Source organism: Mustelus asterias, chromosome 17, assembly GCF_964213995.1.
Source record: "Mustelus asterias chromosome 17, sMusAst1.hap1.1, whole genome shotgun sequence".
NCBI lineage: Eukaryota > Metazoa > Chordata > Chondrichthyes > Carcharhiniformes > Triakidae > Mustelus > Mustelus asterias.
Window position 1 is genome coordinate 27,922,722 of NC_135817.1, and position 27,562 is coordinate 27,950,283.

Below are 27,562 nucleotides of genomic sequence, written 5' to 3' on the forward strand. Positions count from 1 at the left end.
ATCAATTTCAGTGTTTACCTCCTTCCCAATACTGTTGTCTTTTAGTAAACCTGAAGCAATATACTTGTTAAATATGCTTAAAGTCCATTTATCCTCTACTAACGTAATGTCCAATCCTCTCAGGAGCCACACTGCATACTTACCAATTCTCTTTTTACTAATATATTTGTAAAATACTACATTTTTTGGATTCCCTCATCAGATTCCATTCTTGCTTTCTAACTCTTTTAACAATAACAAGTTGTATTTATATAGCACTTTTAACATAGGATTGTGCAATTGAGGGTAGAAGATAGAGACTAGAAATCAAACAACAAATGGGAATTGGGTGCAATTCAAATCAATGGAATATTTCAATCTGGTACTGATGTATATTCTAGCGAAAGGAAAGTATAAAGGGGGCAGCAGAGTGAAACAACACCATTAAATGATCAAGGTACTGATACATACTCCATAGAGAAACCGATTTCAAAACAACTGGGATAGAATTAAACAAACTGGTACCTGTCAAAAAGGAACAAATTATAGTGATGGGAACAATTAAGGGGCTAGTAGCAAGTAAACCTGCTGAAGAATATCCATAAAAGATGGATACAGATAAATGGAGAACTGGAAAATATTTTAAGTCCATGCATGATGTTATTTTGAATAAGATTGAGTGAGGTGATATGCAGGTGGGGAGAGTCGGGGAGAAAGAGCATCAATTTAATTATTCAAGAGATCACGTTCAAGTTAATATTAATGGAACTTAACATAAAATTTTGTGAAGAGGAAGCTAAAAATAAGGGAAGTGGATTTTCTTGTTGCACAGATTGCCCCTCTGAAGAGCTAAAGAGAAAGAAAATGATCAAGAATAATAATGAGAGAAGATGTGAAGGAGTAAGACAGCATAGTCCAAACAAAAAGTCAGAGACTGACAGGCAGTGCAGGATTTAGAGAGAGATGAGCAATTCAGCGAGAGGGTAAATGAAGGCGAGACCAAAGTGTATCGATCTCCAACCACAGTGGCATGGAGGTAATTATGACAGGTGGTATGTGAACACTCTTTGATACAAAGATGGGAAGTCAGTGGAAGCATTATAGTCAACTAACAATGGATGAGAACCCGAAGGGATCTAACAACCACCCGACTGGTGGGAATCAACATTAATGTTTTAACAGGTTCCTACTATTGTGGAATCGTGGGAGGCACCAACAGTGAAGGTGAGGAACAGCATATGCCTGCATTCATACAGTATGTTCAGCTACCAACTGGAGGAACAGGAGAATGGATCAAGAAACCTAATGTCTGGATCTTGGATCGAGTGACCAGTCATCGGATACAAGTATCAGGCCGTCAGGGGGAGGAATTAAGACAGAATGCAAGGTTGTGTCCTGTGAAAGACCAGGCATGCCAATTCGAATCACCGACGCAGGATGTGGAAGGGTTGAAAAGGGATGGGACAGAGTTTAGCTTGGAAACCCAGTACTATATACTCCCCCATAGGATGGCGATTTAAAAGGAGTTTAAGAAAGGGAAGCCTGTTCGTCAAACCCTCTGAGTTGGGACCACGAGTTGAGATAGACTCAGAGGGTAATTTACGTACGAAAGGGATGTATGATTCAAACACAGGACTGGATTTGTGGACATACTCCAGAAATGTCACTGAATCTCAAGTCATACTGGGTGGTTGGTCCTCAGTTAAATTCGATGACAGGCTGGACTCAATTATCCCCATTTGTGTGGGAACCAGGTCTTGATGGCCAGTACTGTCAAGAACTATGCAAACATGTAATAGATAGATTTTATTGTCGAGATGTTAGATGTTATAATCTTAGTACACGTGGCTATCAAAAACCTACCCAATGTCCAAAAAGAGTAGAATCTCCCCCAGATGGGTTATTTAGGATTGGGAAAGCTAAAATTCTATAACATGATGTGACAATGATATCCCCATGGGTAACCTATAATATTTCAGGTTTATTAACGAAATTACATTCAACGTGCCATGATCATCCCAATGCAATTAAATGGATTGAAGGCCAACTGCAGAGAATCATTGATGTTTATAGTTACAGAATAAAAGAAGTACTCTGGGAAATATCGGGGGATTATTTGGAAGTGCAAACTCGGTCTTCAATTCAGTACAACTATCGAAACTGAATAGCTAGTCCACCTGGGTTGTCACAGAAATTGGGAATGATCAGCACTATGGAGCTTATGGAATTGAATATGCATTAACTGCTGTAGACCTACAGAGTGAGGATCTTTGAAAAACAGTTAACCAAGTAGCTGTAGAGATAATTAAGACTATTGAGGCCCAAGTGAAAGGACAGGCGTGCGATAATCTCACCAGAGATCTGATAGAGGTTAGGTTTGACATTGAAGATTTGAAATTTGGAACCATTCCCCGTCATTCCTTGTGTAAACTTTCTTAATATTCACCGAGACAGACATGAATTAGCGATCACTCAACCAAATGGACGTCTAGTAAAGGGGGCTATAAAATTTATTATGACAGTCCCACAGGAGAATATATCCATGGGGTCTTTAAGGACAGTTACAGAATTTAGAATCACTAGGGACAGAGTAGGGGGCTGGGTACACCTTTACTTTGTAAAAGCAATCACAGCTTTTGTCTGTAAGTGACAGACTGTGGGAGAGTTCCACCTGCCTGGAAAATATCCAGATTACTTGTTGGTGGGATGACTCTTATACATTGACAGGACACTTGGGAAAGTGACTGACAGGTCATGTGGGAGGTCATGGAAATTGCCCATGTCAGGTGCTCCAAAGAACAGACCCACAAGGAGCGAATACAGGTGAACCTAGCTACCCAGACTGCCACCGGATTGAAACAATCGGGGACACATCATTGGTGAGACATATTTGTTCCAGGAACAGCAGGAAATCGCTTAATTGGCGAGTGGGAGATAATCAGGATGGAGATGACCAAAGGACGGGGGTAATATTATTATAGGCCATCATGATGTGCTGTTATCAAAGATCTGCCAAATTGCCAGATATGGCAGTGCCTCACTATGCTCCCATGGCAACCTGCATAAAAAGGAAGAAGGGGGAAAATTAGAAGATGAGATTTACAGCAGGATAGTTACATCTGGACGACTGGCCACCCAAAGGATTCGGAGAGGTATTCTCAACATCATATTTGCCTTTTTTTGGTTGTCACCTAATGGCCAAAGAAGGGAAATTGAAGGAGGCTAGTAACCATATTAATAATCATATTCACTGAAATGGTTAAAAGATTCAGCTTAGTGAAAAGTCATACACATTGCTAGCTGTAAGTACCCAAGGGTACAAACTGTAGGCTGTTAGTTCTCAGGCAGAAACATCACAGGTATCAACCCTCACAAGACTGTAAAACAACGTGGAGCTATTCTTCAATTTTAGACAATCAAATGATCCAAGGATAACATAGGGCCGCAACATTTGTTTACAGCTTGAACATAGGGTTTGTTCATCTATCGAACCTCCCTAGTAGGAGAGAATTCATCAAATACTAGAGGTCTTGGACATGGGCAAGATAACTGATATCTACAAGTCAGACACAAGTTGTTATGTTAAGGACAAATTGTCGCCAGTGGTAAATCAGACGAGATAGCATATTTGAATCTTTTCACTGATTGGATATTATAATCAAATAGATGTGCACGCATTGTGACTGGTTAGTAATCGTACCTTATGCATGATGGAAACCTAATCAATAATTGAGAGTGGGTATAGATATCTTCTATACAAATGTACATCTCTAATTGATATATGTTAATTACTTATAATCCAATCTGGAAGTATATCTATTTGTCTGACTCTGTATCCAGGGATCTGTACTGTGCTACCAGCTAGCATACCGGAGCCCTATCTATAGCTTGTTAAAAAAAGGCCGATTTTAAAACTCCAAAATTCTTCGCCTGGTCACTTGAATGGAACAAAGTCTCTTAGTAGCTGACCACCAGCAGTTCCACTATAATTACACAGGATGTTCTTTCAAAATTGCAATGCAGCTACGTATTTCTTGCCACAAACCTTCTGGAAAATTTGTACACATTTTAAGGAAGTGAATTCATGACACACACAATACTTTTATTTCTCTTCGTGTTCTAGGAATAACTGATATACCAATCTCTACTGAATTTTCAACCAAACAACTATTAGATCTTCTTGGAGGCACTAAGCATCTTCTCCTAAAGAATTTTATGTTAAATATTTGGGGTGGAAATCTCCCCCCAAAATTCTAAGTGTCAAATTTATGTGAAAACTGGAGAAATTCACGCTAGTTTTTTTCAGTGGGAGTTCAGACAAGAATCTCCCACACCCTGTGTACTGCAGAGGCCACCAGCGTGAATATCATTAACTTTCAGGGGCCGGGGCTATTCCTGCTGGAGAGGCTGAACTCAGTGTGCTGAGTGGGCCACTGTGCACGTGCCAATTGGTGCATGCTCAGTGGCCCCGCACTGACGGCCTCCCTCTTCGCTAGCCAGCTCAATCACCGGCCAGCTCCGCAATGCTGGACCTTTGCCCCCACATCAACCCAATCGTTGGCACCCCGACCATTCCTGGGCCCAGTCCCAACCCTCCTCCCCGATCTCCCCAGCCTCTCCCTCCCCGATCTCCCCAGCCCCCCCACCCAATAGTTAAACTCCCTTCGCAGTTCCGACCCCCCCCCATCCGTTGTTCTGGTCCCCCAGCAGGGTGATTCTTCCCCCCCCCCACCTCAGCCCGCCCTAATCACTGACCTTCCTCCTTCCCCAACTGATCCCTAGGCAGAGTTGCAGTGGGACCCTCACCACCACGTATCACCCCCTGGGCTCCGCCCCATCAGCTCCCACCCCTAACTCCCCAATGGGCACTGCCCCACGCCCAATCACTTTGCACGTTGTGTAGTGTCAGGGGGCACAGGCTGGCAATGCCAGGGTCCCCATGCCCAGGGAGCAACACCCCCCCACCACCTGACCCTCTGGGGGCCCCGATTGACCCCCTCACTCCAGCGGGGTGGGGCTGCTAGCTCCCAGAAAGAACATAAGAACATAAGAACTAGGAGCAAGAGTAGGCCATCTGGCTCCTCGAGCCTGCTCCGCCATTCAATGCGATCATGGCTGATCTTTTCATGGACTCAGCTCCACTTACCCGCCCGCTCACCATAATCTTTAATTCCTTTACTGTTCAAAAATTTATCTATCCTTGCCTTAAAAACATTCAGTGAGGTAGCCTCAACTGCTTCACTGGGCAGGGAATTCCACAGATTCACAACCCTGTGTGTGAAGAAGTTCCTCCTCAACTCAGTCCTAAATCTGCTTCCCCTTATTTTGAGGCTATGCTCCCTAGTTCTAGTTTCACCCGCCAGTGGAAACAATTTCCCTGCTTCTATCTTATCTATTCCCTTCATAATCTCATATGTTTCTATAAGATCTCCCCTCATTCTTCTGAATTCCAATGAGTATAGCCCCAGTTTACTCAGTCTCTCCTCATAAGCCAACCCTCTCAACTCCAGAATCAACCTAGTGAATCTCCTCTGCACCCACTCCAGTGCCAGTTTATCCTTTCTCAAGTAAGGAGACCAAAACTGTACACAGTACTCCAGGTGTGGCCTCACCAGCACCTTATACAGCTGCAACATAACCTCACTGTTTTTAAATTCCATCCCTCTAGCAATAAAGGACAAAATTCCATTTGCCTTCTTAATTACCTGCTGCACCTGCAAACCCACTCCTTGAGATTCCTGCACAAGGACACCTAGGTCCCTCTGCACAGCAGCATGATGCAATTTTTTTACCATTTAAAAATAGTCCATTTTGCTGTTATTCCTACCAAAAATGGATGACCTCACATTTACCAACATTGTACCCCATCTGCCAGACCCTAGCCCACTCACTTAGACTATCTATATCCCTTTGCAGACTTTCAGCGTCCTCTGCACACTTTGCTCTGCCACCCATCTTCGTGTCATCTGCGAATTTTGACACACTACATTTGGTCCCCAACTCCAAATCATCTATGTAAATGGTAAACAATTGCAGTCCCAACACTGATCCCTGAGGCACACCACAAGTCACTGATCGCCAACCAGAAAAACACCCATTTAACCCCACTCTGCTTTCTGTTAGTTAGCCAATCCTCTATCCATGCTAATACATTACCCGTAACACCGTGCATCTTGATCTTATGCAGCAGTCTTTGGTGTGGCACCTTGTCAAATGCCTTCTGGAAATCCAGATACACCACATCCACAGGTTCCCCATTGTCCACTGCGCATGTAATGTTCTCAAAGAATTCCACCAAATTAGTCAAACATGACCTTCCCTTCATGAACCCACGCTGCGTCTTACCAATGGGACAATTTATATCCAGATGTCTCGCTATTTCTTCCTTGATGATAGATTCAAGCATTTTCCCTACTACAGAAGTTAAGCTAACCGGCCTATAGTTACCTGCCTTTTGTCCACCTCTTTTTAAACAGTGGCGTCACATGTGCTTATTTCCAATCTGCGGGAACCACCCCAGAGTCCAGCGAATTTTGGTAAATTACCACTAGTGCATTTTCCATTTCTCCCACCATCTCTTTTAGTACCCTGGGATGCATTCCATCCGGACCAGGAGACTTGTCTACCTTTAGCCCCATTAACTTGCCGAACACTACCTCTTTCGTGGTAATTATAGTTTCTAGGTGCTCACCTGCCATAGCCTTCCTGTCATCAATTTTTGGAATGTTATTCCACTGTGAAGACTGACACAAAATACCTGTTCAATGCCTCAGCCATTTTCTCATTTCCAGTTATTACATCGGCCTTCTCGTCCTCTAAAGGACCAATGTTTACTTTAGCCACTCTTTTTCGTTTTATATATTTGTAGAAACATTTGCTATCTGTTTTTATATTCTGAGCTAGTTTACTCTCATAATCCATTTACTTTTCTTTATAGCTTTTTTCGTGGCTTTCTGCTGACCTTTAAAGATTTCCCAATCCTCTAGGTTCCCACTAATCTTTGCCACTTTATATGCATTTTCTTTCAATTTGATACCTTTATTCCCTTCGATATCCATGGCTGATTATTTCCTTTTCTTAGTCCTTTCTTATCACTGGTATATACTTTTGCTGAGCACTGTGAAAGATCGTTTTGAAAGTCCTCCACTGCTCCTCAAGTGTCCCACCATAAAGTTTTTGCTCCCAGTCTACCTTAACCTACTCCTCCCTCATCCCTTTGTAGTCTCCTTTGTTTAAGCACAAGACACTGGTATTGGATTTTACCTTCTCACGCTCCATCTGTATTTTAAATTCAACCATACTGTGATCACTTCTTCCAAGAGGATCCATAATGCAAGATCATTAATTATTCCCATCTCATTACACAGGACCAGATCTAGGATAGCTTGCTCCCTTGTCGGTTCCATTACATACTGTTCAAGGAAGCTATCGTGGATACATTCTATGAATTCCTCCTCAAGGCTGCCCTCATCGACCTGGTTTGACCAATTGATATGTAGATTAAAATCCCCCATGATAATTGCTGTACCATTTTTACATGCATCAGTTATTTCTTTGTTTATTTCTCGCCCCACCATGATATCATTATTTGGTGGCCTACAGACTACACCTATCAGTGACTTTTTCTCCTTACTATTTCTAATTTCCACCAAAATGGATTCAACCTTTTTTTCCCATAGAACCTATATCATCTCTCACTACTGCCCTGATGTCATCTTTAAATATCAGAGCTACACCACCTCCCTTACCTTCCTGTCTGTCCCTCCGAACAGTTTGATACCCCTGGATATTCAACTCCCAGTCGTGACCATCGTGCAACCATGTCTCTGTAGTGGCCACCAAATCATACTCATTCGCAATGATTTGTGCCATCAACTCATTTACCTTGTTTCGAATGCTACGAGCAATAAGATAAAGATCCCTTATGCTAATTTTTGTACCTTCTTTTTGAATTCTAACACTTCCATTAATAACATCTCCTGCGTTCCCCTTCCTTTTATAACTTTTTCCTCAGTTTTGATGTAGTTGGAACCTTCTCCCCACATTTTGTCCTTGCTCCCTCCTTCTTGGGACTCCTTACATAGGTTCCCACCCCCCTGGCATATTAGTTTAAACCCTCCTCAACCGCTCTAGCAAACACTCCCCCTAGGACATCAGTCCCAGTCCTGCGCAGGTGTAACCCGTCCAATTTGTACAGGTCCCACCTCCCCCAGAATCGGTCCCAATGCCCCAGGAATCTGAAACCCTCCCCCCGACACCATCTCTTCAGCCATGTATTTATTCGAAATATCCTCTCATTTCTACTCTGACTAGCACGTGGCACCGGTAGTAATCCTGAGATCACCACCTTTGCGCTCCGATTTCTTAACTTTCTTCCTAGTTCCCTGTATTCTGCTTTTAGGACCTCATCCCTTTTTTTATCTATGTCATTTGTACCAACGTGTACTACGACCACTGGCTGTTCGCCCTCCCCCTTCAGAATGTCCTGCAGCCACTCCGAGACATCCTCAACCCTAGCACCAGGGAGGCAACATACCATCCTGGAGTCTCGTTTGCGGCCACAGAAACGCCTGTCTATTCCCCTTACAATTGAATCCCCTGTAACTATTGCACTGGCACACTTTTTAGCCCTCCCTTCTGCAGCAGAACCAACCATGGTGCAACGGGTTTGGCTGCTGCTGCTTTCCCTAGAGAGGTAATTCCCCTCAGTATCCAAAGTGGTAAATCGGTTTTGCAGGGGAATGGTCACAGGAGATTCCTGCACGACCTGCCTATCTCTCTTGCTCTGTCTGGTGGTCACCCATTCCCTTCCTGCCTGCGGAGTCTGAGCCTGCGGTGTGACTAACTTTTTATACATGCTATCCACGATACTCTGACTCGTGGATGCTCCATAGTGTCTCCAGCCGCCACTCCAGTTCTGAAACTTGAGCTTCCAGGAGCTGTAGCTGGAGACACTTCCCGCATATCCTGACCCAGGGGATTGGAACTGTCCCCAGCCTGCCACATGGAGCAAGAGGAGCAAACCACAGCTTGGAGCTCTCCTGTCACGTCTTACCCCTTTAAATTAAACTTTTGAAAGATGTTTTGTTTCAGATATTTACAATTTTCTAGGGCCCTTCTTTCCTGCTCCTTGTTACTACTGAGTATAACCTTTTCAAACTATAAACCACAGAAATTACACAAAAACAGTATAGTAGTGTACAACAACAACTACAATGCCAAGAGCAAAAAGAAAAAATTACGCTTACCAATCAGCACTCTTGCTCGTAGCCTCTGCTGCCTAACTCCCTGTGTTTATCCAACTCCAAAAGCACTCTGGAAGCACTAAAATGGGGAGCTCTCTGCTAGAGTGAAACACTCTGGCTGGGTGGGAGAGGCAGCGGGCCCAGAGACTTCAGTCCTGGGCCCGCTAATCTCATTTAAATTGTAGGGAAATTATTATTTAAATCATTTCCGCGTCTCCCCGCCGATTTCCTGCGTGGAGCAGATGCCACCGGAAATCCAATGCTGGGAGGCGCAAGCAGGGCACGAACGCTAGCGCAAACCCCGCGAATCAGCCACCGCAGGATTCTCCCGGCCTGCTGTGCTAAAATATTAGCGTAGCGGAAGGGGAGAATCGCAGCCATGGTGTCCCAGAAACAAATTCATAGTATGGTTTACATAAAGTTTTCAAAGTAGTTCTGTCATTAAAGCAGTCTGTCTTCTTCATAAAGTAATTGAACCATGGCTTCAGAGTTTTTCACATTATTGTTCATTTTGCTATTTGACATTCAATCTACAACATTTTTGAAAAAGATTAGTTTGGAAATTGTAATTTGACCCGAGGTTAATGTAATATCTCCAGTACAAAAAACGATCAAACGAACATTCTAAAAATTATGCTGTTGATCTACAGTTCATCTTAAAGATGCAGATAAAACCATATCAACAAACTTAATAGATAGTTTGCTACAATCCCATCATAGTCCTATTAACTGCTGTGCTTCTCAACCTCCAGAGGCTTCCTACAAACCGTCCACAAATCCATTTCAAAATTCTTATCCCCATCTATAAATTGCTCCATTTCCTTGCCCCTCCTTACTTATATGACCTCATTTCATTCTTCTATGCACCCTCTACTCTTCTAACTCTGACCTCTTTCAGACACCACAACGCCCACTCCCCCCTTCTCTCTATTCCGCTATTGGCTCCAGAATCATAGGTCATCTCAGCCCACATTCCAGAATGCTCTGCATGATTTTCTCCATCTTCCAAGTTCTCTCCCCTAGTTTGTGGTGATAAGCCACGCTATCCAGCTGCACAATCAAAACTTTTAAGAGCAAGCCTCCATTCACTTTGAACAGAGTGTTCTTGTGAAGCGCCTGTCACCTTTAACCCATTGTGCAGTAGATTCAAGTTTGTAGGAAGGCTAAATGAATATAGATGGAACATAAAATAACAAATTTTAGATGCTTCTCATTATCTCCGAATCTCAATTTAAATGTATAAAATTGTTGACTTGGAATGAGGCATTTTATTAAAGGATGGATTGTTTATCTGGAAGAAAATACATGATCCACATTAAGAGAATGCCAAGTTAGCAACTTGTACAAGTGTTTTTAAATAATATTCACACATACTGAGCCCATAAAGGTAGAAACACGCACCTCATTCAATTCATTGCTCCTTCTGCGATCAAACACTGCAGCCCCTTCTTTACTGGGTGTGAGGGTGACAGGAGAGGAGGAGCCACTATGGACAGGTGTTTCTTTAAAAAAAAAATTTGAATGAAATGACTATTAACTTTCATTTTACAGTTACCAAAAGTAAAATGGAGAAAACATGATGGGCTACTATCAAGCACAATTCTTAAATGCCTTAACACCTTAAACAGCCTAAATGTGCCATTTATTTTCACATTTACTTGTTTGCCCACAAGAAAAACTAGGGGGGTGGGGGGAGAAAAAAGAAATCACACAATGCAATCTCCATAATATTGAAGAAAATCATTAAAACTTCACGTTATGAAAACAGAATTTGACATATTGATGATTTCCTTCAAGCAAAATTTCCCATGTAAGCATTTCCCAAGAATTTGGTGGAGTTCCTACTATACCTAATTTATATTAATGGCTAAGATACAGAAACCTATTTCTATCTGGTCAAGTTCACAGAGAAGACTATTCAACTGGACAAAACAATTAGCAACCTACAAAAGGAGTTAGATAAAATCTTCAATTGGGCAATTTGGTCACAGGTGAAGTTCAATACAGATACGTTTATGGTATAACACATTGTTGGAGAAATAGATTTCACAAATATATCATTTGGAAATAGCTAATGCAGAAAGGATCTGGGAGTCATTGTGGAGCAGCAATTAGCAAGCAATCAGAATACCAAACTCTTCAACTAACTTGAACATATCACAATAAAGTATTACAATGATGTGATCTGACCTTTCTCACATGAGGCATCTGAGTGAAATTGACAGTTTAATGCTATAGGACCATGACCAGTTGGAATTAAGTAGACAATCCAAATTTATAGGACACTACAGCAGACAAGGAAGATTTCCATTCTATCAGGCAGGACTGGATTTAAATTCAGGTTGTGGAGATGCCGGCGTTGGACTGGGGTAAACACAGCAAGAAGTCTAACAACACTAGGTTAAAGTCCAACAGGTTTATTTGGTAGCAAATGCTGCTAGCTTTCGGAGCACTGCCCCTTCGTCAGGTGGAGTGGGAGATGTGCTTGTAAGTTAGCATGATGTGCACGAGCACATCTCCCACTTCACCTGACGAAGGGGCAGCGCTCTGAAAGCTAGTGGCATTTGCTACCAAATAAACCTGTTGGACTTTAACCTGGTGTTGTTAGACTTCTTACTTTAAATTCAGGTCCCAGAGTTGCCAGGATATTAATAATTAACTCCACCAAGTCTTGTATACTTGGCCCGACCTGAAATGTTACTTCACTACATAGGTGAAAGTTTAAACCATTGTATCAAACAAATAGCAGTTTTCCATTATTAAGTTTTTATGTCACCACTTAGCTCCAATAATAAATATTTGACAATTAAAAAGGTGATCACCTCAAAAAGAATGTCAGAATGTGCAAACTTGGAATATAATTTTTGTCAATTAAGGTCATCACTAATTTACAACTAAAGTCTTAAACACCTACTTTTCTCCAAGTGTAAAAGTAATCTGGGCATTTGGGCAGCAGACTCATAAAACCGGCGCTTTGACTGGGGGGAGGCACTGCTTTCAGACAGTCTGTCACAGCCTGATGCATGCCGTGTAGATCGCCTCAATGACTGAACAGATTCAGGATCAATCTTTCGTCGCTTTGGTGTCGCGGGGTCTCCTGACAATGGCTGGCTGTCTGTGGATTGGGGTGTTGATGGGTTCAGAAGAGGAGGAGGACTTGGTGAATGCTCCTTTTGAGCTCTAAAGAAGTAAACAGAGTAAACACTTACGTGCAATTCTTCAGCATGAATAGATTTAGTAGTACACAGTCAGACATGCTAAAAACAGAAACACAAAACTAAAAGGCCCAAAGTTAACAACAATCCTTGTGAGGAGTATCAAAGTAATCTGGACAGGGATGACAATGGCCTGTCCATGTGTCTGAGTCACAATTTCCCAGAGGTTTCCCAGTCAGTCAATCTCCCCACCGAATAACACTTTAAGTTTTGATGAGTAGCAGGTTTTAAAGTACTCATGCCCTGATGCTGGAATGATATTAATTAGAACCAGGGGAAAACTCTCCGCTAATTGGAGTCGTACCGAGCACAAAGGTTGTAGCTGTTGGAAGCCAATCATCTCAGTTCCTGGATATCACCGCAGGAGTTCCTATGGACAATGTCATAGGCCCAATCATCTTCAGGTGTTTCAATAACCTTCCTTCCATTATGAAGTCAGAAGTGGGGACATTTGCTGATGATTACACAATGTTTGGCACCATTCATGATTCCTCAGATATGAAGCAGTCCACATCCAAAAGCAGCAAGACCTGGACAAAATCTAGGCTTGGGCTAACAAGTGGCAAGTCTGCACCACATAAATGCCCAGTCAATGACGAGCTTCAAAAGGAGGGAATCTAACCACAGCCCTTAGCATTCAATTGCATTACTATTGCTGAAACCTCCACTATCAACATCCTGGGGATTACCATTGTCCAGAACCTGAACTGGACTATCTATATAAACACTGTGGCTACTAGAGCAGGTTAAAGGCTAGGAATCCTATGGTGAGTAACTCACCTCCTGATTCTTCAAAACCTGTCCACCACTTACAAGGCACAAGTCAGGAGTGTGATGAAATACTCTCCACTTGCCTGGATGAGCTCAGCTCCAACAACACTCAACAAGTTTCATACCATCTGGAACAAAACAGCCCACTGGACAACCCATCCATAAACATTCACTCCCTTCACCACTGTAGCATGGTGGCAATAGTGTGTACCATCGACAAGATGCACTGCAGAAACTCACCAAGGCTCCTTCGAGTTATCGCAGAAGTGCAAGAATGATGCAACCATGTAAAATATACCTTCACCAAATAGAATTTTACTAACTAGATTGGTACTTAGAAAGCAAACATTGATCTATTTCATCAAGGTAGTAAAAGCCATTAAAATTTATATCCTTGGAAGTTACTTATACGAGCAAAATACTATTTGATTAGATAGAACATTTATCATCAGTTTCATTTACCCAATTCATTGATTTCTGTCAAAAGATATTTAATAATCCCTTATTCACTTATGTGAGTATATCAAAGCTAAGTTTGTGTCTGAGTTTGCAACTAAAAGATGTTTTAAGGTGAGGTTTTCAATAAGAATTTTTAAAAACTCCAATTCTGAAGCTGAATGTGGAATTAGCAAATCAGCGTTTTCTTAAAAGGGCAGTAATTAATGTTGTATTGGACTGTACGCATGCATTAAATCCTTGTTTGAAAGTTGAAAATTTTATCATGCAATATTTTGATACAGATGAAGAATAAATGACTACAGATTTTCAAATTAGAGATGCTTTTGTTAAAACCACAATCCTGGTTGTCCATACATTGGGGCCATCTACTTCAGTAGACTGTAAAGACTACCACAAAATATTAACTCATGTTCTGGTACGAAAGGCCAAATAGCCTCCTTCTGCACTGTAACATTTCTGTAAATTCTGTGATTCAGAGAAGTAACCCAGATTAAAGTATATTTTAGATTTTAAAATCTTCCTTAATTAGGGGCATTGCTTAGCACTGCTGCCTCACAATGCTAGGTACCTGGGTTCGATTCCAGCCTTGGGTGATTATGTGCAGTTTGCATGTTCTCCCCATGTCTGCATGGGTTTCCTCCGGGTGCTCTGGTTTCATCCCCAGTTGAAAGATGTGTAGGGTAGGTGGATTGGCCATGCTAAATTGCCCCTCAGTGTCCCAAGATGTGTAGGTTAGGGGATTAGTGGGTTAAATATGTGGGGTTACGGGGAAAGGTGGGCCTGGGTAAAGATACTCTGCCGGAGAGTCGGTGCAAGACCGGTGGGCTGAATGGCCTCCTTTTGCACTGTAAAGATTCAATGATTCCATAAGCAACATCTCCCGGTCACAAAATATGCATAACCTTTCAGGAAAAATAATAAAGACATGACGAAAAAAAGTGCAGAGCTGTACCTTCCTGCGCCATAAAGTGCTGTTGTCGAAATTAATAATGGTGTTCAGAAAGTAATGTTTTGAAGCAGTATAAATAATACAAACGATTAAAACTGCAATTCAACCACATCAACAGCATATAATGATACATCCGAGCATCTATTTAGGAGTATCACAAATGCAAATATAAACTTTCCAACAATACATACCCTTCCTGCTACATAATGTAATGCTGAAGTAGGAGTAGATGAAAGACAAAATCATAGGACCATAAGGACACAAATAGGCTATTTAGTCCCTCAAACTTGTTCTATTATTCAATGAATTTTTACAAGTACTTATAACATGGGCCATCTTGGCTCATCCAAGTCAGATGATTCCGGATTCCAACACATAAGCTAGTGTAGTAATGCTACAGTGAGTTGTCAGAGGTACTATTGTTGGGATGAAATGTTGAACAATTCAGGACAAAAATATTCCACAGCAGTATTTAAAGATCTCTGAAAAAATATCCATTGCTCAATTTACACCACCTAATTAGATGAATTCATTCTTTACCTTATTTGCTGCTTCTAGTATCTTGCTGGCCATTGCATTAGTCAACAAAAGTGATCACATCTCAAAAATAATTAATGAGATGTGAAGTGCATTGCCATTAATGATATGAAAGGTATGATAAAAATTTAAATATTTTTTCTGTAATGTATATATACATTTTTCAGATGGGGCTATGAAATATGACGACCATAAATATCATACTTTGATATAGGTACAAATGTAAATTATTTAAATCAGCCTTGAAATAAATAAAAGAGCATGGATTTTACATTGCCACAATTACATGACTTTTGATAATTTCATAACCTTAGGCAAGAGGCAACTTACCGAACATGTGACAATGTTTCCTTGATGGGAACAAAGAATTTAGATGAAGTAACTTTCTTGAACTGAGCATGTTCATATTGGTAGAGCAAAATCATGGGTAGTGTAAAATCAAACGTAATTCTTAAACCATCCACCATTTCTTTACAAAGCTCAACACTGCAGAAACAAAAAGGACGAAGTATTTCATTGCTCAAGTAGTGCCTGGTTTATTTGATGGACCCAAACTTTGCAGTAAAACATAATGGTGAAGCAATCAACTTTGAATATTTCTAAGGACTAAATTAGGACAACATTTTCTGGCTGTCTTCCTCCAGAAGCTTCACTCTAACAGTATCTTGAGAAAGACATAGTTTTGAAATATATGATGGGAGTGAATTTGGAGTATTTACATGAAATAGGCCAGAAAATATTAGGACTTATCTATTCAATTGTAATTAATTTTAATGGTTCAATAAGACTTAACAACTACCAAATCATTTCACTAGCACTGAAATTTAATTTTTACAAATACAAAGTCTCATTCTATTAGATTTTATTCATTGCTACAAAATTTAAAAACTGTTCAGATTCTACACGTCTCAGTAAAGATTCTTCACTCTGATTGTTTTTTGCATTGTTTGCACAGACCCTCATTCCCCTGGAGAGGGCAAGTTCCAATGCAAAAGCCCAAAGAAAGTCTGAGGGCAAATGTAATGAATGGCTAGTACCTTTTATTTGATGCTGAGCAACATCCTTTCCTATTGCCAAAAGTCATCAGGCACACTTACTTTTTCTCAGGTGGAATGTAGTGAGGATTCATTGGGATCTGCGAATTACTTTGATGATGTCGAGATCTTTCATTGGCTGAAAAGGCTGCATTAATTGCGAAATGTTTCACATAGGATTCCAAAATATTAATAATGTTCGTCTGGCACGGGAGCTTCACCAACTGAAAAAAAAAATCACCCTTTTTTTTACCTTGAACTGCAGGTTTTAAAATGATAAGCATTTGAAAATGTAGTTAAAGGCTAATTCAAGAAATTTATAACTTGAAAATATCATTAAGTAATAAGAACAAACGATAATACTGTAAACCAATTAAAATATTCAGGTAACTGCGGAATCCAAATTAGCATGTAGGAAAGAATGAAGTCAACGAAAATTGAAAGAGGTGTATCAGAGACTATCACCCAAAGTCAAAATTACACCAGTTTCAGGTTGTTATTGTTGCAACTGTAACGGTTGTCGCAACTTAGAACTGTGAATTTTTCTTTCACTGGGTGGCTTGCAACAATTAGGCATCTAATTGTCTCGTGTACTAGTGTCATTGCTAGCAATGCACATTATGAGACAAAATTATGTTTCATTATTAGCAAAAAACAGCATTAACTGGTGATTTTTTTTTACTGTTTGAGGGACACATCATAGAATGGATGCTATACTTGCCTACACATCAGCTCAATGCAATTAATAAGTAATGAATTATGAGGCAATTTGAGATGCTCCACAGTGTGACAAAGGTAATATTTAGTCAGATTTTTAGTCTACATGACCAACAGAAACTTAGAGCACTTAAGGTTTACGTGCCTGGGTTCATATCCAATTTAGATGATAAGGAATGCACAATGTGTTAACATAGAAAATAGGAGCAAGCCATTCGACCCTTTGAGTTGTTCTTCTATTTAACAAGATCATGTGATCATGGCTGTTCCTCGATCTCAATGTGAAACTCTTGCTCTCTCCCCATACCCCTTGACTCCTTTCATGTCTAGAAATCTATTTACTTCTTCAACATATTCAGTGACTTGGCCTCCATAACCTCTGTGGTAGGGAATTACACAGGTTCACCACCTCCTTAGGAAGAAATATTTCCTCATCTCAGTTCTAAATGGACTACTCTGTATCCTGAAAATGTGACCCCTTATTCGAGATCCCCCAGCTAGAGGAAACATCATCCCTGCATCCAGTCTGTCCAGTTCTGGCAGAATTTTTTGTGTTTCCAAATTCCAGTGAATACAAGTCTAGTCAACCCAATCTCTCCTCACATGACAATTTTTCATTCCCAGGAATCAGTCTGGTGAACCTTTGCTGCACTCTCTCTAAAACAAGTATATCATTTCTCAAGTAAGATGATCAAAACTGCAAGGGTCCTGTACAGTTACAGTAAAACATCCTTGCTCCAGCACTTAAATCCTCTTGCAATCAAGGTCAACATATCATTTGCCTTCCTAACTACTTGCTGCATCTACATGCTTGTTTTCCGTGACTGGTGTACAAGGACAACCAGGTTCCTTTGTACATCAACATTTCCCAATCTATCACTATTTAAATAACACTACCATTCCGTTTTTCACGCTTATCCAAATTATACTGCATCTCCTATGCATATGCCCACTCATTCAACTTGTCTAAATTGTCTTGAAGCTCATTTAACATCCTCCTAAACATAAACATAGTAATACAAATTGAGTAAATTATAGTATACATTCCACCAAGCATAGGTCATATAGATATGATTTGCAGAAATGTCTGTCAGATTTAGTATTTTTTAAAAAAGGTTTGGGACGTGAACTATATTAAAATTTGCCTGTTATTCAAAAGCTTACTGCTATACAAGTTGGCATAGGACACTGGGAGACAACTTCTGTAAGAAGGCACTTCGATTGCTTAATCACAGAAAGTGCTTACAGCAGCTTCCTTTGTAGCACAAGTCCTTTCATTATTGGCAAACATGCTTAACAGATGAAAACCCTTAAAAAAAAAGCTCTCTAATAGTGCAACAGAATTTATACCTTTTTTCTTTTGTTGATGTAATAGCAATCATCCTCAAGTTTCTTCTTCAGAATTTCTGGAATTTCTATGTTTATGCTTTTCTCTTCCATTTCCTTTTTAGAGCAAGTCTCTTGATCATCCTTCTAGATTGTGAAGAAAATTGGTCATCTGGGAGCATTTAAACACAAGATACTAACTAACGTTGTTAAATCCTCTTTTTTTTTGCATTTTCCTGGTGCTGTTATGCCTGCTGGGGTGGAAGTGTTTAGTCATGATGGTCCAGCAATAGTAATGTTGAGGGGGAGGGTTGATGGGCTTTTCCCATCATCAATTCTGTATATTTGTAACATTTTATAGAAAGCTTATCGTTGGAAAATCTAAATGCAAGGGCAATAACAGATGCAAATCTTTATGGATAAATTTAAAGTAACTAGGATAGTGTTACAGATGCCAGACTTCATAAAACGGTTAAGTTTAAAACTGCCTCCTGTAATTTAAGGCAAGGTTGAGTAGCAAAAACAGAAAATGTGGGAAAATCTCAGCAGGTCTGACAGCATCTGTGGGGAGAGAATAGAGCCAACAAATAGAGCTCTGACGAAGGGTCATCCAGACTCGAAACATTGGCTCTATTCTCTCCTCACAGATGCGGTCAGACCTGCTGAGATTTTCCAACATTTTCTATTTTTGTTTCAGATTCCAACATCCGCAGTATTTTGCTTTTATTTTATGATCGGAAAGTTGAGTAGTTTGGAGAGGGGAATGGGACTTCCTATGGAAATTGTCTGGAGACAAGTCGATGTGACCTCGTACTAAGTCTGCCTGGTGACAAACCGGTGTGACCTGCTTGTTATGGAGACAGAAGCTCAAACAGAAGCTTATTGAAAGTCAAGTTCAAGTTTTAACACCTGGCCACAATAGAGGAGGCAGCTGGCCATAATGAAGCCCATTACCTCAGAGACAGTTTAGAATGGAAATTTGGGGGAAGATCAAAAGCCAGACAGAAGGGAAGCAATGCTTTTGGGTTAACTGAATGGAGTACTGATGAGATGGAACCCCTGTTCAAAGTTAAAAGGATTGTGCAGAGTTAACAACCAAGGAAATTGCCAGGGAATTCATTCTTAAGTCAATTATGCTCAGGAGATTAAGTGAAAGGAACTTTGTTTAGAAAGACATTCGTAAATTCACCCTGGATAGGACAGGGAGAAGCGACCTTAAGCAAGCCGGGGGAAGCATGGGAATTTTAAACATAAGTCTACATTTTTCTCGAGAGTGTACCACATGACATGTGGTTTTCGGTTTTGTTATGAAGTTAAGGAACACTTTTTCTTTATTTTAATATATTACCATAGATCACGGCGTGGAAGTCAAACTTTGAATCCTCCAAAGGTCCTTCCAAAAACAGATGTCAACTTTAAAATATGAACTGCTAATTAGGGTTGCCTAGTAGCTATTTAGAAATGTGGAAAAAAGCGCTGGTAATTCATACTAAATTGGTGTGTCATGGTTTGCTGAATGAATGAATTGTGTAAACATACCTTTTACTACAACCAAACCACCAAATTCATTCTCTTCAGCATCCAACAAAAAGAGTTAATCAAATTCACTCTGAGTTACTTTGACAATGAGTCATAATAAGGATTCCACTTTGGATTAGACGGAGCATTTTCACTTTAAGAATCATCCTTCTGCAACAAACCATCTTCATTGCATCCACGGAATTGGATTTTTGAATGATCTGATGACACTTGGTCTGCAAATAACAATGATTTGATAATGAAACCCCACAAACATCAAGTGGGGCAGCATGCATATGTCCCTTCTTTACGATGGTTTTCCTTTATTAACCATCTACCTATTCCATTTGGCACAAACATGCTCCTTGAATGAATTGCTGAGGCACATATCCAAAAACTGAACTATGGACATTAGATTCCCTGGTATAACTACAATGTGATGTTATTTCTTTGCAGGCATCTTTTGGTCTCATTGGTTCTATGAGGTCTGAACATGTCTCACACTAATAAGCTGCATTCTTTACATGTGCCATCTGGATACCTATTCTGCACATTACTTATCAATGACATCATTCCATCCTTATTCACCCAATCCTCATCATAGGCACACACAAAAACTCTTGCAGGAAACTTAATATCCAACATTACCATGTGTACATTACCAAAGGCTTTAATTTCCTTCCTTCAGCCATACAGGCTGGTATCACTGTGAATCTTTTCTTCTTATGTCTTGTCGTTTTCATTAAAATGGTTTTAAATCTTTCTGTTTCCGTTTGGTTGCTGGGCATATTGAAATTCAGGGGCATATTGTCAAGTGAGTTAATGGAGTCCTCATGTTTTTGCCACTGATGATGAATTGCTGGAAACTGGTCATTTTGGCAGTCTCTGAGCAACCTTAGTCTTCGGCTACAAAATTAGACATTTTCATTCCATAAAGCTTTTGGCCTAAAATCTTTGCTGGACTCACAATTTAATTTGGCCCATTAAAGTGCATTTTTACACATTATGGATGAACTCTTACCAAAAAATGGCAGTGTTGCTTCTGGTGAGAAAACCTGTGTTTCTCTCCAGAGAAACTGGTAGGTTTTGTCTCCAGGTTCTATCACACACTGCCAGAAAAAAAAACCAAGGCGGCACGATTCATATCATCATACCGGGGGCTGGGGCTTAAACACACCGGCAAAACCCAGCTGCTCAAAGATTGGAGTGACATCTTTAAAGGGCGCTCTGATCAGAACTGCAATAAACTTCCCCCCACCCCACCACTGGGGCCTCATGGGCGTGAACCTGACGATGTCACCGGCGGTGGGCAGGGATGATCCAAAGTCACGTTCCCGCTGCTAAAACTGGGACTTTGAAATCTTGAGACCCCGCCAGGCACCTCGCAGATGGCGAACACAGGCTCAAGATTTTGCCTGCTATTTCTTGTGACGGGATAACCATTCCAATGATCAAGGACCTATTCTAATACATGCTTCTCAAGATCAGACCAGTGGTTAGTCTCTGTTCCAATGGCACATTTGGTCTTGGGCTTCTTCTTCCGGGCAGATTCCTTCTTCCATTCTTGGACCAGTTTTCATTAACACCAAATTCCCTCATGGCAGCAGTTATTGACAAGTTAGCAAACATTATGACTTTTAGCTTGAAAGTAGCTTCATATCTCATTCTTTTTACTGGAGAACCTATTTCCATTCATCAATCACCATGCTACACACAGGTTGCTGTGTGGATGTGTCTTCAGCTCCCACTCATCATCTTCACAACACAGCCTGTATAGCCTGCCTGATCCTATGTGGTGACTTACAGTATAACACGCATTTCTGGGGGTGGAATATCAAGGCTGACTACTCACGCGTGTATAGCATTCCACAGCTGAAAGGGGGATGGGGTGGGTCGATTTATGTGCAGTATATGCAAAAGCATGATTTTTTTATTGCCAAAAAAAAGGGTTGACTTATACGCCGTGATCGGTGGTAGTTGCCCGCTAAGTAATGTTTAGTATGTTACAGTAAAAGTCTTAAAACACGAATCCCATCATATGACTCTGTGTTACTGGGAAATTCACATGTCTTTAAACACTTTCCGTCTCTACAGGGATCGTAATAGGCAATTAGGAACCAAAAGAGAGGTGATGTGTTAAATGGAACAATACTTGAGTGCAGACTAGGAAAGAAACTTGTGTTTTCAGCAAATAAGTTCTAAAAAATCAGCACAGTGCTATAAACATGCAAATGAGGGTATTCTGCCTTAGCAAACAGATAAATTACACTGAGACTGTATGATGTTGAATAGTATGTTTGTCAGACCTTGACTGCAGCACTATGTAGTGCTAGGCAGCTAATTTGCTAGAATATTCTCGGCCTTGTGCAGGTACAGAAGTGAGCCAAGATTATTCTGGAGATCAGAAATTTAAACTGTGAGCTAAAATGAAGTATATCAGGCTCATTTTCTTGAGAGAAAAGGGCAACTACTCAAGGCAATCTAAATTAAAATTCTTATCATATACAGACCTTACAAATGGAAGGAAAGAGAAGCTCAAACGTTGATAATTTGAAAAGAATAACATTTCTCTTAGTCAATGGACAATAGAGTTGAGGAATAAATTACAAGGGAAAACCAGTGAAACAGATAATATAAATGACATCACGAAACAAACTGGTGTGTTCCTGGAAAAAGGAGGGATTGAGAAAACGTGATTTAAAAACAAACTGGTAGGTAGTTGTCCTTTTCTTGTATATTTAAATTCTTATGTTCTATCATGCATTTTTCCTTTGTATTATGCTTTCAAATTATTGATACTGCAGTTCGGATCAGTATTGCATCCATATTAAGAACTATTTCTAAACATCTGAATCAGCATTGCTGTGATGTCATCATGCACAACAGGGAGGTTTGGTATAACACACAGTCACCAGGCTTTTAAGATATAAATAACATATTTTTAACCATTTACATTTCAATTTTTTTGGTTTTATTTTAGTTTTATTTGTTCTTAGAATGTGCATGTCACCAACAAGGCTGAATGTATTATCAATCTAGTACCATAATCACGACACAGATATCTACCTTTCCTCGGGTCCAAATCCCTCAAACTTTGGGATGACATGTGAGTGCCACAAGTGTCAGCAGGGAGATTCAGAGAGCAATTTTGAGGGAGATGGCCAATTAGCTGGTTGTCTCCATGAGATCTGTCCAATTGAGGTCGATGAACAGGGTCTAGAGGGTCAATAGGAGACTATCCAGCACTAACAGATTAGCAGTCTCACAATCAAAAGTGCTACTGAAATAGAAAGGGGGGTATGAGGGCACTTCCATTCCCAATTACTAACCACAAATTAGGTACAGTGATAGCCAACAAGATTAGGGCCTTCAGAGACGCCTGGGGAAAGCCCCCAAACCCCTAGTGGTTGCTGTCAATATTCGAAGTGGCGCCATCCAAATAGATTGAAGCTTCTAGCTCCATTGTCTACCAACGCTGCAGCTGGGAGTCCGCCATGGTTTCATTGACAGCCTAGAGGCTTGCCAGTTACCTTCAAGGGACTTCATTGATTGTCTGCCACATTTCAACAAGTAGCCGGTGTACAACACCTACCACGTCGGTTTAGGAACAGGACCTTGTTGGAAAGCCAGCATGTCTCTTGGGAACGCACAACTGAAAGTGTCCCCCACCCCCCAACTTCAATCCGACCACCTCAGCCAAGCAAACATTAATCCCAATACTTATGTGGCTCAGTGTCATATTTTGTTTGATAATGCTCCTGTGAACCACCTTGGGACATTTTACTACATTAAAGGAATTATACATTTGCTGCTGTGCTGCTTGTGATAGTGAGTGAGAGGTAGTGGTTGCATTTAAGGAATTTTAAGTTTAACTGTTTTAAACAAAAGAAAATCTATAAATTCTTAATATGCTGTATCATCTGTGGGAGCAGCTAAAATAAACCAATCCACAAACAAGAGAAATTATGCTTAGATCATGGTGGATTTGGCAAATTATCCTGGGAAGGTTTGGGATAATTAATTTGGTTGCATTCACTTAAACTTTAAATTTGACTTACGATGGATATAGAAATGAGGTGTACCAAATAGCCTACAACTGCATGTGGAGAAATATATTTGTAACTTTGAGAAAGTTTACACAAAATATATTTTCATTTTGGCAATTTGTCTTATTGGAGTAGATGGTCGTCAGGAACTATCATGCTCACAGAAAGCATTTAATTGGCATCAATCTTGCTTGAGGATAATATTCAAGCATTTTCAAACAGGATGTTTTCAGCCAAAGGAAAATTTACCATTTCTCGACCAGTTCTGATGAAAAATCATTGATCTGAGGGAGAAGGGAGGGCGATGGCACGAAGCAATTTGCTAATTCGGAGAGCTGGTACAGACACAATGGGTCAAATGGCCTCCTTCTGCGCCAAAACAATTCTGTGATTCTGTGAAACTTTCTCTCTTGGCATGTGGTGCCTGACCTGCTTTACAACATTTTCTGTTTTATTTACCATTTCGATTATTTCTTCTGGTTCACTGTCATCTTCACACTCTAATGATTCTTCATCTGTACCATCTATATCGTTGTCTTCGTCATCATCATCATCCACCTCATCATTAGAAGTAGCACTTAAAGCTTCAAAAAGGGAAGAAAAGGGAAAAGGTTCTTAATATTACTGCTGAAAATGTGATTCATTCACAATCTCAGGAGTAAACAGAATTTTAAATTCTGAAATCTAACAAAGAAGCACCATTTACAGTATTCAAAATTTTCAACATTGCTTTTTAAGAGCTTTCCCCTCATTAATTGTTATAGTCTATTTTTGTGAGGAAAACATCCTTCACTAGTCATACAGGCATCACACCAGTTTTCCTTTGGTTTTCAAGAACTTCAGATCTTCAAGTGTTTCGATTCAAACTTCAATCTTGGGAAATATCTTTAGTTTGCGTAAAGCAACTCGAGTTTCTGCCACTAACCTTAGTCCATTGAAGATGATTCTGGCCCATTATGTTTAACTTAGGTGCAGCAAGCAATTAGGAAGGCAAATGGTTGGCCTTTATTGCAAGAGAATTTGAAAACAGGGGTAAAGACATTTTGCTGCAATTGTATTGAGCTATGGTGAGATTACACCTGAAGTATGATGTACAGCTTTGGTCTCCTTACAAATGAAGGATGTACTTGCCATAGAGGGAGTGCAATAAAGGTTCACTAGACTAATTCTTGGGATGGCGGGATTGTCCCATTAGGGGAGATTGAGGAGACTGGGACTGTATTCTTGAGAGTTTCAAAGAATGAGAGATGATCTCATTGAAACATACAAAATCCTTACAGGATTTGATAGGGTAGATGCAGGATGAATGCTTCTCCTGGCTGAGGGGTCTCTAGAATCAGGGGACATGGTCTTAAAACAAGCAGTACTAGGGGATTTTCACAGTAAGTACATTGCAGTGTTAATGTAAGCCTACTTGTGACACTAATAAATAAGGTTTAAACTTCGGTCATCTTAGAACTACAATGAGGAGGAATTTCTTCATTCAGAGGATGAAGAATCTTTGAAATTCTCTACCGCAGAGAGCCATGGAGCTTCAATCTTTGAATATGCTCAAGGCAGAGTTCGGTAGATTTCTAGATATTAAAGACATCAAGGGGATAGTACAGGAAAATGCCATTGAGATATATCATCAGCCATGATCTGGTTGAATGTCAGAGCAGGTCCCGCCTACCTCTGCTCCTATATCTTACATTTATGAAGAAATAGTAAATAAAGGTAATGGTAAATAAAGGATGATGGTCCATAATCAGTATATACAAAATGAACTTTCAGGAGCAAACACCATTGAAATTAAGTGATACTTAAATCATGAGCAAGATCTCTATTCGGGAATTGAACGAACGCAGTCAAAACAAAAATAGCTTCATTGGTGTTTTTGAAGGAGGTTAAATGCTTAGTACAATATCAACTCGGTTAAATCTTTTTAAAACTAAAAATACAAAGCCATCTATATTTTTCTTTAGTTACACCAATATTCCCATTTTTGTCGAAACAAAGTAATTAAGAGTTAGGCAGTAATCTTCGCACTCCCTCCATCCACCAGAAACAAAATAATGCTAGCAGCGTAATTTATTCAATGTAATACAGTATATTAACATTAAAAAGCACATTGTTTTCCATAACCTAATGCAAAGAGCAGTGGACCACACTATAAATTATAACATACGGAGACATTTGACCCATTCTGTTGTGTTCTCCTTGCACAAGTCAGTACCTATATGGTATATCCATTAGATGATTACTTGAATAGAAATAATGTGAAGGGGCACAGGGAAAAGGCAGGGGAATGGCACTCAGTCATGTTGCTCGTTTGGAGAGCCGGTACAGACACAATGGGCCAAATGGCCTCTTTCTGCGCTGCATTAATTCCATGATTCTGTGATTTTTAATCCGTTTGCTATATGGATTTTAAAACATGAATACTTAGATAAAGGCACAATATGTAACTTTTGCATGATAAATTTTTGCAAAACTATGTCAGAAAATGTCAGGAGAAATGTTTTCTCAAAGAGTCTTAAGTCTTTGCAACACTTCCTGATAAGGCAGTGGAAGCAGAATCTTTGAATATTTTTAAGGCAGAGGTGGACTGATTCTTGGTAAGCAAAGGGGTGATAGGTTATCAAGGATAGGCAGGTTGCAGATTTGAGTTTACCATCAGAACAACCATGATCTTATTAAATGGCAGCGCAGGCTCAAAGGGCTGAATGGCCTACTCTTGCCCCTTGTTTGTATATCGCCTGGACTTTTTCCCTCTGACATTTTCTGATAATATTACATTTTTCAGGTTGCTGTGGGAGGGGAAGAATGTGTCTTTCTTCTTGTAACATCAAAACAATTTTGGAAACAAAAGCACCAACAGCATTTTGTACCAGACTATCTCATCTGTGTTTTGTTCATAATTTTAAAACAAGGGTCAATATTAATGGCTTGTAATTGGGGCACAAGATTCCAATTTTTAAATCCATAACATGAAACTCCAGGACCTCTACATGAGTGCAACAAAAGCTGAGGACCATTCCACATGAAAATGTCATTCATATAGATTTTCTTTGAATAGTTGTGGATTTCTGTTCCCAAAGCGCCAGTAGAAATCCCACATGGAATTACAGATAAAATAGGAGCAGAAGTAGACCACTTGGCCCCTAAAACCTGTCATTCAACTCACTCATTCCAGGTATTGACCTAGTAAACATCCTTTGCATGGCTTCTAACACATTTATATCCTTCCTTAAATATGGAGACCAAAACTGCACATTATATTCGAGATGCCAGTCTCACCAATGCCCTATATAAGTGAAACTTAACATCCTTACTTTAATTTTCAATTCCTCCCATAATAAAAGGATAGCATTCCATTAGCCTGCTTGATTATATGCTACACCTGCACACAAACTTGTGTCTCATGCACAAGAACACCTAGATCTCTGCACCGTGGCATTCTGTAGTTAAATTCCATTCAAGTAGTACTTTCTTTTATTCTTCCTGCCAAAGTGAACAACTTCGCACTTTCGCACTTTATTCTCCATCTGTCAGATTTTTGCCCACTCACTCAACCTATCTTCATCCATCTGCAAATTGTGCACGTCTTTTTCGCAACATACTTCCCTACCCATCTTTGCGTTGTGCAAATTTAGCTACCAGGTCTTTGCTCTCTTCATCTAAGTCACTGATGTAAATTGTAAAATGTTGAAGGCTCAGCACAGATTCCTTGGGACTCCACTTGTCACATCCTGCCCATGACAAAGACCCATGACCCTTCTGTAAA

General features: G+C 40.2%; 1 protein-coding gene across 3 annotated transcripts in view; it reads right to left on the minus strand.

The window, feature by feature from the left end:
* Positions 1–27,562, minus strand: part of LOC144506391 (MSL complex subunit 3-like) — a 67,366-nt gene that overhangs the window by 10,985 nt on the left and 28,819 nt on the right. For all 3 annotated transcript variants that reach the window (XM_078232427.1, XM_078232429.1, XM_078232428.1), the window contains 6 exons: positions 24,256–24,380; positions 18,257–18,379; positions 16,253–16,413; positions 15,486–15,641; positions 12,139–12,404; positions 10,626–10,726 (listed from right to left, as the gene is read on the minus strand). In XM_078232427.1, the coding sequence (XP_078088553.1) occupies positions 10,626–10,726; positions 12,139–12,404; positions 15,486–15,641; positions 16,253–16,413; positions 18,257–18,379; positions 24,256–24,380 (932 nt within the window). The remainder of the gene's footprint in view (positions 1–10,625; positions 10,727–12,138; positions 12,405–15,485; positions 15,642–16,252; positions 16,414–18,256; positions 18,380–24,255; positions 24,381–27,562) is intronic.